The 14,006-nt window shown below is 39.9% G+C and overlaps 1 protein-coding gene across 2 annotated transcripts in view; it reads right to left on the bottom strand.

Moving 5' to 3' along the window:
• Positions 1-401: 401 nt before the first annotated feature.
• The window catches only part of LOC110949664 (gamma-aminobutyric acid receptor subunit rho-2-like), a 32,541-nt gene continuing 18,936 nt past the window's right edge, over positions 402-14,006 (bottom strand). The window contains exons 7-9 of one of the 2 annotated variants that reach the window (XM_022191825.2): positions 9,021-9,173; positions 5,848-6,056; positions 402-5,763 (exon numbers count right to left, since the gene is read on the bottom strand). In XM_022191825.2, the coding sequence (XP_022047517.1) occupies positions 5,449-5,763; positions 5,848-6,056; positions 9,021-9,173 (677 nt within the window). In that variant the 3' untranslated portion in view covers positions 402-5,448. Of the gene's footprint in view, positions 6,057-9,020; positions 9,174-14,006 lie in introns of both variants that reach the window. The other variant, XM_051960880.1, reaches the window with a different exon arrangement.

Genomic DNA, 14,006 nt, shown 5'->3' on the forward strand with positions numbered 1-14,006 from the left:
TGCAGCACAGACATCCTGTTAGGACAATAAGACCTTAAGGCTCTGCCACTGGGTACAAAGCGTGGCCAGACGTAGCAGAGCGTGAGTCAGTGTGTTACCTCAAAGCAGCAGCTGCATTAATAAACAACACAGATGAGAGTTGCCCTACCGCAGTGCTGCAATTGTAAGTAGTGGTAGCAGGGGCAAATCTGACGTTATTTGTTTATTTGGGGATTAGATGTGCCCCGAGTGCTTTCTGAAATCTGGATTAAAGACGGACGTGCGTCACACAGGAAGATTGTGTCTGATACATTATTCTTGGAAGTTGTGCCTGTCGTCTGTGAAGTTGCGTCTCAAGCAGAGCGGAGGAGCTTCACAGCAGCGAGGCAGCCTTCAGACTGTGGAGTCAGGACTCGGTGGAAAACATGAGAAAGAGAGACTTTATTTATGAAAGTTGCTGTGAAAGCATTACATTCAGAATATTTTCTGAAGATGAAGGTGGAAGTGAAGTCGGTTTGGAAGCTGATGGATCTGTAGGCGAGCTCGTGTTTCTTGCTTCTTCTTTTTTTCCAGACAAATCATCTGATGTGCTGTTAGGAAAGGTTTGTTTCCAAATGATATGCACCAATAAAATAATAATAAAAAAATTACATTTAGTCCTGGCAAAAGATTACTGCAATGAAGCTTAAGTGCATTGTTGGTTGCTGGAAATAGTGAGAATCAAGTTGGGTTTGAATGAGTAGTTTAAGCAACTTTTTCCTTTTCTTACCTGCAGATGAATGATATATGTCTTTGTTAGAGGGATCAGTCTGGCTTAGCTTTAGGACTGGAAGCAAAAGGACTCAGGAGGCCTGTTACAACCACTTAATTAAATGCACAGTTGCAAGAAGAAAATTCTAATTTACTGAGTTCTTCTGATGGGCTGTCTTGACATAATAATTTTGGTAAATATGCCAATTTCAAATATCATGGGTAATTTAAACTATAATTCTTGTTAATTCAGTTAAAAGAAAATTCAAGTTGTAGCATAATAACTGAACTGGTGAGATAATTTTATTTTTCTCCACCACAAGTTCATCATTTTAAGCCCTTGTGTTAATATCAAGAATCCAACACTTCAAGTACCATTAATTATAGAGGAAAGAGTAATTCTCCTAATTTAATAGTTTTTTGGTGGAGTATAATTTCATTAGAAGTTGTCATAACTCAAAAGGCTGATGCAAGCTGTTGCATAACTTCTTTTTAGAAGGTCTTGTATTTTGTGCACTGACTGCTGCTTCTGCTGGTTTTAGAAACTTTTGACCAGTTAGATCCTATTTGGCCATCTCAAAATTAGACCCACATCAATAGTAAAATGTAACTAAGTACATTTAATCAAGCCATGCACTTAAGTACAGTTCTCAGACACTTGTATGTCCTGTATTTCGTCAATCGCTTGGAAAGCAATTTGAACATCATTTGATTTGTTATAAAAGCGCTTTTTAAATCAAATTTGACTGAATAATTGTACTTTTGTTTTCTGCTACTTTATGCATCCAATACATTTCATTAATTATTTTCTACTGTGCTTTTTACTCCACTACATTCGTCAGACAACATGACTTTACATTTAAATCATATCAGCGCATCATACAAAGATTCCATCCAATAGAAGAAACCACTAAACAGTGCATAACGTTTGTCCTTTTTCCTCCCCCTGGAACATTAAAATGCACATTGATGCATGAGTAGTAATTACAATCCAATCATATAACACTATAAGACAGCTCCATTTGGTCTATAAGTACTTTTACTTCCTCCATTTTGCAGCTAATAGTAAACCAGGCTCGATTTTGTCATGTAAAGGAGTATCTTTTTAGTGAGGTATTTCCAGTAATGGCCAACATTTGTTCAGTCCAGTTTAAAAAAATGCAGCTTTAGTGTTGCCTGAATGACCTGAAGAAATGGGACTCCTTTGTGATGGTAAGGATACAACTAATTAAAGCAAGCCTTAACCCAAGCAGACAAAACTCATGAAGTTAACCTGAATAAATGAAATGAAATTCAATACGCATGTTTCAAGTACTTTACCCAAACCTCTTCCTTACATTTGTTGTGTTGTGTTGAAGTACTCAACAAATCCATGAGGTGGTACAGTTTCGCTCCTGCTTCCAGTCTTAATGCTAAGCTAAGCTAATTGCCTTTAGGGTCCAGCTTCATAAATATGCACAAATGTTATTTATTTCTTAGCAAGAAAAGCAAGTCCTCTAAAGGGTAAAGTTGTTCCTACACTGAAGGAGAATCTGGTTTTAAAATAGTGACTTGTAAATCAGTCTTGCAGAATGAAACTGTAGCTCTCGTGATGGGTGAAACCACACAGCACGATCGGTCTATGAGAACTATTTGCCCGCATGATTAAAGGCTAAACAGGACGGAATACTATGCAGTCAGTCATGGTAATGAAATGAAGAAAAAGAAAAAAAGAGAAAAAAAACGGCCATTAAACCATGTTGGTGTATAAAAAAAATGTTCACTTAAGGCGGTTCAAGTTGGTTACATCACTGATAAAGCTGTCCATGTTATTTAGAGTCCTTCCTAAGAAAACAGAAGATATTGCATGCCTCACGTCCAGCTGTTTCTCGCACCCTTTGCCAACTTAACGTATAATGGCACATGGATCAATTACTGTACTAAAAGTAAATAAATAAATGTTAAATGCGAGAGAATCAGTGAATTGAGAAGTCCGTAAATGCGTACTCAAATAGAGACTCTGTTCAGCAACAGTGATGTGTGGTGCTTTAACCCCCATTCAGCAGCGACATCCAGTTCAGTCCTGGCCTAATGGGATTCTTCAGTCTGTTTAATGCCAACAGCGGTCCAGTGAGCAACACAGGGCAGCAGCGTTTACTGTCACTTTAACGGAAATGTTGTCACTGTAGTCGGAGTGCTGTTGAGGGAAGAAAGCCTGGTATTTAGCTCGCTCACTGCCTCATTAGCCATCTGCTCTGGACACATTCAGTTGCGTGACTCAGTCTGCTCCAAAGGTTGCAGAGGCAACGGCAGCCAAATTACAAGCTCTTACTATTTTGACAGTTTGTTTCGTGAAGATAGAGCGCTTCAGAGTGGAGAGGGTTATTTAGGGAAGCCTTGGGAAGGGGGCTGGTTGCACAAAAAAAACACTCTGACTGTTGCTCAGATCATACAGTTCAGATAGACGGAACAGTTCTTCAGTTGTGCGAAGACGGTCTCGCTCATGGCGGCAAAACTCCCCAGTCAGGATTACATCCGGAAGCAGAGCAAATCCCAGAAAACCAACAGAGAATGCTGTTTCGATTTGTCAATGTTTGTGAACGTTGTATGTCAAAAAAAGCTCACATGGAGGAATTTATGCCGGAAACACGATGGAAATATGACTTTCCTTAGACTTGGAAAATTAAACAGAGCTTTTTCGCCTCTTTCAGTTCATTGTTTTGGTTTTCTGGACAGCAAACTACACCTTCACCAACCTCATTTAGAGCAGCACAAAGCTCTGACAGCAAGCTTAGAGCCAAATGGCAGACAGACAAAGTGTGTAAGTAACTAGATGGTGAACACAGTGGAGCAAAGAGGTTCTAGTGCCAAACACCAAATGAATGCTAATGTTCTTGTTATCTGCTCAATGAATATGACATTAGCCAAAAGCAAGGCGAGGAATGGATGTCCAATTCTCTGTACCCCGGTTACATCCTGTGAATCACACATTTCTGTTATCTTCTGGCAAATCAGATAGGTCTGTTGTTCCGCTATGTAAGAGACTATTACTTAATCTGAGTATTTTAGGGGAGATTAAGAATGGGGACATTGTAAAATTCTCAGAAAACTGGCGGCATGGATGACATGGAAACAGATGAACAGGATGTACAACTTACAGACACAACAGCTATTAAATCCTGGTATTTCTTTACCAAAAGTGCTGACGAGTTTGAAAAGCATTTCCCCTTTTAAATAATCACAAATAATCCACCATTTATCCGAGCCAGAGATGGTAAAAAGCAAATGAATCATTGGATTGTCAACTTTGAAACAGTTATTGAGCTTATCTTGAATAAAGCACAGGTCCGGTCTCAGCTTAAAATTACAGCTTTTCATTAAAACAGGTGTAGTCTGCATGTCTCATTTAAAAATTGGCAAAAATTTACAGTTGGCTCACCAGATTCTGTAAAAAAAAAAAGTAAAAGAAAATTGCTCCTTGCCACAACTGGAAAAGTAAAACTGACTCAGCTGTGGCCAACAGTCCAAAAAATCAGGGATTATTTGACTGAAGTAGCCTTAACTACAGGATGTGTTTACGCAGAGAAGATAGGAGACATGTACTGAAACAAATTTTAAAAATAAGCTAATAAATATGTGTAGAAATGTCAGATCACCATTGTTAACACTTGTGAGTACTTGCCAAAAGTGCTGGGCATCTTGATTTATTTATTTATTTTTATTTTTGTAAAATAAAATCAAAGAAATTCAATTTTAATTTTGTGGCTATGGAGATTTGGCTGTGCAAGACTAACGTGACACTAAATGATTACAATGAAAATGAAAATGCAGTTCAATCTAACAGATCTTTCACTTGGCAGACATTTGGACCTGTCATAGTTCGGCTGAACACAGGTGCGATAACTTCATTACTGATGCCTCAGTTCCATCAAGTACTCCACAAATCATGACAGTGTGGCAGCATGAACAATACAAGGACCCTTGAACTGGCTCACCTAAATGGAAGGCAGCTCTTTTCAGTATATTCAGCTACACCTGTGTGTATTCTCAAACGACAAGACAAAATGTCTGCCGTGCAAAATGCGAGAATCTGAATGTATCAAATTAAACAGAAATAACACCCTGTAAATTCTGGGTAAAGAAAGATTGCAAAGAAAGACTCAGCTAAACTGCCCAGATGTGATCATCTAGCTAAAAAAATGTGAGCTTCTGGAAGATTTACAAGAACATTTACCAAAAAACAAAGAGATGAGTGCAGCAGAGAACATTTTTTCAAAGGAAATAAGTAACGTTTTAGTTGAAGTTCACACAAAAACACAGAACTAGACGTAAGCAATCAGGAGGTGAGCTAGAAAACTTTAGATGATCGTGAAATGTGGTATTTAGTAACCCCTGTGGATAGCAGGCAGATTTGGATGTTGTGTTGACATTTATAGGTGTAAAATGAGTCTCTTTTAATTTTTGTACAACTGGCAGTAGACTGAGTGTGCAACCAGCCCCAGGAGGGTGTTGGAATAGGATTGGGGTAAATATCAGCTCTTGATAAAGGAGGGAACCTTTAAAAGCTCTACAAGTGGTCCAATCCATCAGTGACATGTGAGCCAGAGGTGGAGATATTCACACCCAGAGTGCTGCGATATTCCCCAGCCATCCTACCAAACTCCACCTCCCAAGCTCAACGAAACGGTTTTGGAGTTTATTGTTCTTTCACTGCAACAGTTGAAGCTAAAGCGCACACACTCAGCAGTACACACACCAGTAGATGAGGTTAAACAGGATGTAGGCGCCGGGGAAGATCATGCGAGAGTACGTGTCGATGGCGTGGGTGTTCTGGATGATCCGGAAGCCACGGAGGCCCTTCTTTTTGGCCCCTGTAGACTCGTTGTCCAGGGACAGATGCACCACCATCCGCTCCGGTTTTTCCGAGGCATCCTCGGCCGCCATGGAGGCTCTGGTGTACCCTGCCAGGCTGTTGGCGTCCGCCTCGCTGTACGTCCCGTCCAGCATCATGGTCTTGGTGTGAGTCATGCCGCAGGTGCAGGGGAGGTTCTGGGACTGGATCAAAAAGAGAGAAAGGGTCAAGAGTAAATGTAAAATTTTTAGCACCATTCGGTGTAACTTCTGAACTGCTCTCCGTACCTGTTCCCGGACTTTTTCTCTGAGCTTGCGGTCTTTACCGTCCCTCACCGTTGTCAGGTAGTTGACGGCAGCGTATTCGAGCACGGACAAGAAGACAAAGACAAAACTGACCCAGAGGTAAATATCCACAGCTTTGATGTAGGAGACCCTGGGCATGGAGGCGTTGACTCCGGTGATGATGGTGGACATGGTGAGCACCGTAGTTATACCTGAAGCACACAGAAAATAAAACCTTGGATTAGCAGAGCAGTCCATGAGTCACACAATTTCATCTCTGTCAAGCACAGATGCCTCACAGATCTTTTGGCGGCTTCTAATGCTGTTTTTGTGTTGTTTTTGTCAAGTCTGAAATATGCATATAAAGACTATATATAAAGATAAACCACAAACTGACACTACAGGTAAGTAGAAGAAGTCTTCTCTTGGAATGAGAGACCTTGAAGAGTCTCCAATACAGCACAAGAAGCTTTTCAAATAGAAGGTTTAGTCACCACCTAGGAACTAGAAGCTGAATATACTACATGAAAGCAGCATACCAACTCTGAGTCAGGTCTCAAACAGCCTCAGTTCTTAGTGTCGTAACTTCTAAAAGATTTCTGAAATATTCCTTTGAGATTCTGCTGATTCATTACATCATTTCTGCACATTTCTTTGCCGCACATTCACACTGCTGATCTCTGCTCTATCCCATCCTCCTGGATTTAGATCAGGTGACTGGCAGAGACCACTGACGTCCACTTAATTCACTTTAATGTTCATGACACCAGTTTGATGTAACTTTGAGCTTGTCACATTTTGTGTTAACTGCTAGAAGTCACCATTATAGGGTGGCAAACTGAGGCAATAGAGGGACCCACATGGATAGCAACAATACTCAGACTGGCTGTGGTGTTCAAACCATAATTGTCGGCATTCAGGAGCCTAAAGCGTGCCAAGAAAACATTCCAAATGCCATTACACCAGCAGCTACAGCCTGGATTGTTGATACAAAGCAGGTTGGGCCCATGAATTCAAGCTGTTTATGCCAAACTATAAGCCTACCATCTGCAGCCTCAGCAGAAATTGAGATTTATCAGATGAGACTATGTTTTCCTTCTTCAATAGTCCAGCTTTGGGGAGCTTGTGTCCACGGCAGCCTCAGATTTCTGTTCTTGGCCGAGTGAAACTGAGTCTGACGTGGTCTTCTGGGCTTGGCTTTGATCTAACTAATAGTCAGACTATGTGTTAAAGTGTAAGTGTTGCACAAAGTTTTTCACTTCCTAACTGTCTCAGTAGGATTCATTTATCACGAGTTCTGGATAAATCAAGCCTCTTCAGACTTTTTTTTTGTTAAAAAAAAGGGCTCCTTTCAATGCGGGAAAAATTTTTGTCCCTCCTTGAAGAATTACACAGTTAAAGAGATATTCTACTGGAAAGATTTGAAAATCTGCAGACTCAAAAGACACCCTCTTCTCATTTGTCCATAATATTATCTGCAAACCACTAAATTAGAAGATTTATTTTTCTCCTTTTTGTCAGATGGTGCCACTAGTCAGAAGGATTCTTTAGTCCTAAGTAAGCCAAGGGATGACCAACATTTCTGGCTTAAACATAACTGTTTACCTTGTATCAAATAGTACGGAGGAGTCTAAACATGTTGCCATGCAACTGAACTTTGATTTTTGTTGCCCATCCATATCAAGGTTAGACATACATGAGTCTGAGCGGCTTTTCTGCAAAGCACAGCTGTAAAGAGCGGTTATCCGAGTGACTGTAGCCTTTCTGTCAGTTCAAAACAGTCGGGTCATGCTACTTGACCTGTCTAATCAAAAAGATGTTTCCATCCAGAGAATTGTGTTTAACTGATATTGTGTAAATCATAGAGAGACTGTTCAGAAATACTCAGACCAGCCTGTCTGGCACCGACAGTCGTACCAGAATCAAAGTCACTAAAATCGCATCTTCTCCACATTGCATCTCCAATCCGCTGACCTGTATGTGAAGGATAATTTTGCATTGCACGTCATCGGTTGATCGATATCTGCATGAAAAAGTAGTAGTCAGTAATACTTAATCCTCACCAGTATTTTTTATCTGTAAGTTGGATTTTTCAGTCTCTTTAGGTAGTTGTCACCCACATAGCTGCCATCACACACACCAAAGCTTCATTGATTCCAACCAGGTTTGTGGTGTAAATTTTAAAAAATAGTTTGGGTACATGCAGAGCCCAGCCAGAGCCCAGCCAGACTGTGTATCTTTTACTTATGTATGTTTGTGTTTTGTTGCTCTTGTGATGTCTGCTTCAGTTGAATTGTGTTTCATTTCAGTTCAGGAGTTCTTACACTAATATTGTAAGCAATACACGTCAGGAATTATCAATAGTAATTTCATTGTTTCTGTCATATTTATATCTCTAGACGACTCATGTTTTAGGAAAATATACATTGAGAGGATACGGACAGGTACAGAAATGTGAAACAGATGAAATACTACTGGGTTCCAGCTAGACCCCAAGTGTACGGATGAAGTAGGTTTTGCCATGTATACTGATAAGGGTTAACATCCATCTATCCATTTTCTCTCATCCTCATTGCGGGGGGGCTGAAGCCTATCCCGGCTGACTTGGGGCAAAGGCAGGTGACACCTTGGACAGGTCACCAGTCTGTCACAGGGCTACACATAGAGACAAACAAGCACACTCACATTCACACCTATGGGCAATTTAGAATCACCACTTAACATCAGCATGTTTTTGTACTGTGGGAGGAAGCCAAAGAATCTAGAGAAAACCCACTCACGCACAGGGAGAACATGCAAACTCCATGCAGAAAGATCCCGGGCCAAATACTAATATTCAGATTGCAAATGATTTGAACAGTGGTTTAATGCTTGCCCATACTTCTGAGCTGGAAGGCACATTTTTCGACTTTAAACAGAATCAAGCCAGCTGTGAACCTCCTGTCCTTCTGCTAACCACGTCCAGACTCTACCTCTGTGCTTAACACAGACATAGGATTGATATTCATCTTCTCATTTCACTCCATAAAAGAAAGCAAACAAGCAAATTTGCTCCTTTGACAGCCTGATTCCTTTCTGGGCTTCTCCTGCGCTGACTCTCAGATCACTTTGATGTGCTTTGGAAACCCATTAAATCTGAGCAGGCAGGAGAGTCATTGTGCTGGAGATCCTCTTACCTAATGAGACTCTGGCAGGGACGGCCCTGCGGTCGATCCAGAAGGACACCCAGGACAGCATGACCATCAGCGTGGCGGGGAAGTAGGTCTGCAGCAGGAAGAAGAAGATGTGACGCCGCAGAGTGAAGTTGATGTACAGACGGTTGTACCAGCCTGGAGGCCAAAGGAGAAGTAAAATACAATGGATTTTTGTAAACTGTTTCACTCGACAGAGGTAAAGCAAAGCAATAATATGCTAAAAGATCAGGGTGAAGATATAATAAGGTGAAATTAAAAACTAATTTCCACAGGGTTGGCAGAAATCTGGAGGGGCATGTGAAAAACAAAATCAATACAGTGCAAAGTATTAATTATATTTATAAAGTTCCTGAGATACAGTCTTTCTCAGATGAAGCGCTTTTCTCTGGATATGAGTTCAACCTCATTAACTGGATGAAACCTCACCGGGCAAAGACAAACAATTACTTTCAGAGTGAACATCTTTTACTGTTTCCTGACTTTGGTAGTGCTGTTCTGTTTAACTGTTCCAATAAGCCATTACACAACAAAATGAAGCAGCTAAATGGAATTCGGCTATCACTCATCCTTTTTGCTCTAGTTTTCCTGTTGTTATGCGTAACTGTCTCCCATGGGATTATTTAGATAATCATGGCACAATCTGAGAACTAATACGTGGAGGCATTTTGCATTCAACACCACAGCTGGAGAAATCAGGGCTCAAGTCGGTTTTTAATGACTTTATAAACTCAGTTGCCTGCACAGTAGTTTTACAATTTTGTCTCCGAGGCAGTGATGGCATTGCAGATATCAGTAAATGGAAAAAGAAGTTGTTTGGTTTAGAATTAAGGCTACCTGGGTTGCATGTTATCTTTTTAAAAAAATCAATCGCCAAAATCACACCATTTATCAAAGCTAGAAGCTGTGAAATTGGAAAGATTTTTTTTAACAAATCACAAGACGAGCCTTACCATCCAGAAAATTAACCAATCCTGAGCCTAAATCTGTGACATTTTATCAAAATTACTTCATTCTCCGTGTCTCGTTTAAAAATTCATCAAAAATGAAGCAATCCCTTGAACCAGATTCTGTAAAAGCTACAAATTCCGCACGTCTTGCCACAACTGTGAAGCCATTAGAGACTCAGCTGCAACCAACATTTGCATTACAAAAATTCAGGGACTTTTCAGCTGAATGTTTTCACACAGAGCAGAGAGAAAACAAGCATTTTTTTTTTCATCTGTTGGCAACACCGGGGGAATTCAGAAAAAAATATTACACACGTTGATTCCAGTCTTTTCCCCATTTGTTGTTAATAAATAATAAAAGAAATTCACCTCTTTTTTTTTCTATTGTCATGATTTATGGGCTTCTACCTATTTCTCTCTGCACAAAAACAAAACACTTCTAGATTCTCTCTGCTTCCAGTCATGGTTTGGATGTTTTATTACAGGAAAAAAAAAATACGAGTCCAGGGTGAGTAAAAATGTGACAGGAGCAGAAAATGCCCAGGAACTGTTTGGTGCTCTGAGAGTTTAAAGGCAATATTAATGGGAACAAAACAGCGATGTTTGCTACCAGAGCAGCCAGCGAGCAACTTTCTTTCCATTCTTCTTTCATTTTTCTTTTTTTTTTCTGGCTTTTGTGGCCTGAAGTAATAGCACAGACTTTACATACAGTCAGAGAGTAATACACTATCTTGCTTGTTTATTCTCTGACCACCTTTTGTATCTCAGGTACTTGCTCCCATATAAAAAAGCTTAAAAATATACACAAGTAATGGATGTAACCTTTGCTCTTTGCTTAAATGTGTGTTTTGTACAAGGGTGAAAATGAACAATAAAACACTTAAAAACAAAATTTAAAGCCTGAAATAAAGATAAATACAACAAATAATAATCTAAACTTGGTATAAGTGATGTATTTTTTAGCTTTTGGGGGGTCTCTCCAGTCCAGAAAATAGGTAGATTGGCCCTTTTTTTTTTCTTAACTGGCACCACTTTAGTCCAGTCACATCATTAAACCCTCTACCTCTCAGTTTCTTCACTAAACAGCACATCTGCAAAGTGCAAAAACAAAAAGTCAAAGTGCCAAGATGGATAAGAGAAAACGCACGTGAGGCGCTGAGAAAAGGCCAAGAAAAGACAGGCCCTTCAGGCAGATGCTGCCAAATGTGCAAAAAATCACGGACGCTTTGCTGCAGGACCTTCCTCATCACCAGCGGCTGATGATGGTGGTGGCAGGCCCAGAAGGGAGGGTGAGGAGAGGCAGAGGGATAAAGGGCGAGATTGGAAAGGCTAACAATCAACTGGCTGCTTGGCTTCACAATATGTAATAAGAGGTGATGATGATGATGATTAGCATTAGGCTACTAATGAGTCCCATTAGGATCTGCTTGATACAACTGAGCAAACAGGGCCGGTGTTTACCAAAGTAGCTGGTGTTTGCAGTGTTGATCACATTATGATGAAACTAATTCTGCAAAATTTGCATTTTTATGAATGCAGGTGTAGTTTGGAAGTTGCTGGTTATCACGTCAATACTTTCCACTGCAGCATAAGATGCCGCCAACGCATACAGGATTGAGTCAGTAATTAGCGCCTTCAGCCTTTCTGTTTCCATCTAGCCATAGCATTGCTTCCAAATGCAGCAAAGCAATGACAAATAGAAGCAACTGGATGCATTTCTAAGAGTATATAGGAAATCGAACAGTCGAGGTTTGATGTGTTAGCTTATAAAGTGACTTGTCACTGCAACTTTTTTTGTCTGTGTTGGATTATGGAGATCTTTTGTATATGAATGCTCCTGCGCAAAGTCTTCAAATGGTTGACACTGTTCACCATGCTTCTTTAAGGTTTATTATGGACTGTAAAATGTCAACGCACCACTGTGAGTTCTACTCTCAGGTGGGATAGCCTGCTTTAGCCACCAGAAAGATCCGTCATTGGTATGTTTTCATATATAAAGCAATACTTGGACTACTGCCCACCTACATTTGCTCCTGAACGGCACAGAAAAGTTGTGATCTTCACTTGCTCCGTTCACAAGATCATCTGTTGCTTTAGGTTCCATATGTTTGTACTGAAGTGGGTAAAAAGGCTTTTGTTTATTCTCCACCTTCTGCCTGGAATATGTTGCAGAAAGGCTGTAAATTAACTGAGTTAATCTCATTGAGTGCCTTTAAATCTAAGTTCTTGAGGCCGTTTCCACAATATGCACTTGTTTTTTATAACTTGCTTGTAAATTTAAATTTTTAATTGCCTATCTTGGTCAGGACTCCTTTAAAAAAGAGGTTCTTAATCTCAACAGGATCTCTCCTGGTTAAATAAAGGTTAAATTAAAAAAAATTATATGGAGAATTTTGCATTGTTGGTGGTGTTCGAGAGAAGAAGAGCACTACTCAAAGAAGGCAAAAGAAAACAACTAGTGGTTGTTGTTCTCTCTGAGTTTAACCAATCAGCATTTTTCATTTTGTTCACAACGTCAAAACCCACACTGCAGTTCTTTTTGGAGCTATCCAAGCAACTGTACTTTTTTCTCCCTCAAAAATGGCCCCAAAAGAGGTTTTTCAGAGGTGATTCCTGTGGTTTTAACACATGCAAAGGTTCAGGCTGCCCTGAAACAATAGTTCCTGCAGTGGAAAACATCCGAATATTAGCATGAAGGAAGGTCATGGTGACGAGCACACCATATCCACTGGCAAAGATAATTAAAAACATTTGCTCAGTAGCACTGGCTAGAAAGCTCTTTTGTGATGAGCTAAAATATCTTTTAATGAGTCTCTGATACAATGTGTTACTGAGAGAACATCGCTATTTTATTGACCACAATTTCTCCACATAAACAGTGCTGTCAGCTGGCAGCTTTTGTTGTTTAATTCATTTATTTTTGAGGTGATAGGATCTTATGGGATGTGGAGGGGGGTAGGGACGTATTTGAGAGGCAGCTTTTGTGTGGCTTCTCAGTTTATGCAGAGCTACTTCAATCTAGATGATGTTGATATTCTGATCAATCATTTATCATTGCTGCTCGCTGTCTCTTATATGCACCATGCCTTCACCTGTTTTTTAAAGGATTCATCAAAGGAGATCACAAACATAATTTTGACACAGTGAAGTGAAACTTCATGTGTTGCAATTTCATCATTTTTGTCACTTTTTAAAAGACTTTTTGATGTTTTCCATGATTCTTTTTCACTCTTTACAAAGATTTAGCGTTTCTAGAGAGTGTCACGGTTGATATATAAATAAACTGTACATATATAGATATATTTAGGGGAGTTGCATGATGTGTTTGGCCAGATAGGCAAATTTTTTGTCCCAGTCCAGCCCTGGCTAAACTTAATACAACTTCATTCAGACCAAACTTGAGCAGCAGAGCCCTGATTCCATTGTGTATCCACTAGATTTCCAAGTACTACTGCTTGTCCATAAAACCATTGGTGGTTTAGAACCAAAATTCAGTAATGGGCAGAAGTTTAAAGCACTTCAGATGCTTAAATTCTCATGTATCACTGAGAGCACATCAAACCATCGGGGAGACATTTGATTGGTCCTGGATTTACTCTCCAGCAGGATAATGAGTTCAGACATTGAGCCAGAGCCATACAAAGAGTCAATCAATAAACTATTTACTATTCATGGCATTATCACTTTACTTTTAGTGCCTAAAACGTTTGCACAGTTTAGCACAAGTCCGATCTCATCTTTAACCGTGAGTCTCTCAGGTCAATCTGAGTCCAGCCTAAACAAAATAAAGGAACAAAGCGGACCTTTTCCAATTAAATCCACGTTAGAAAACTTCATCAGTATCCACGTTACACTTGAGACATTTTCTGTATGTTCCAAATATTGTATGCTTTAGTGTATGTCTCTCTTTTTTAATATTTTTAATTTCCCAGTTGATCAAGTGCATTTCGTGGGGTGTTTTGCATATTAAATATGCTATATAAATGAACATGCCCTGGGGTTCTTTGACTTGCCTCATTAC

This window comes from Acanthochromis polyacanthus, chromosome 16 (genome assembly GCF_021347895.1).
Source record: "Acanthochromis polyacanthus isolate Apoly-LR-REF ecotype Palm Island chromosome 16, KAUST_Apoly_ChrSc, whole genome shotgun sequence".
In the NCBI taxonomy this organism is placed as follows: Eukaryota; Metazoa; Chordata; class Actinopteri; family Pomacentridae; genus Acanthochromis; species Acanthochromis polyacanthus.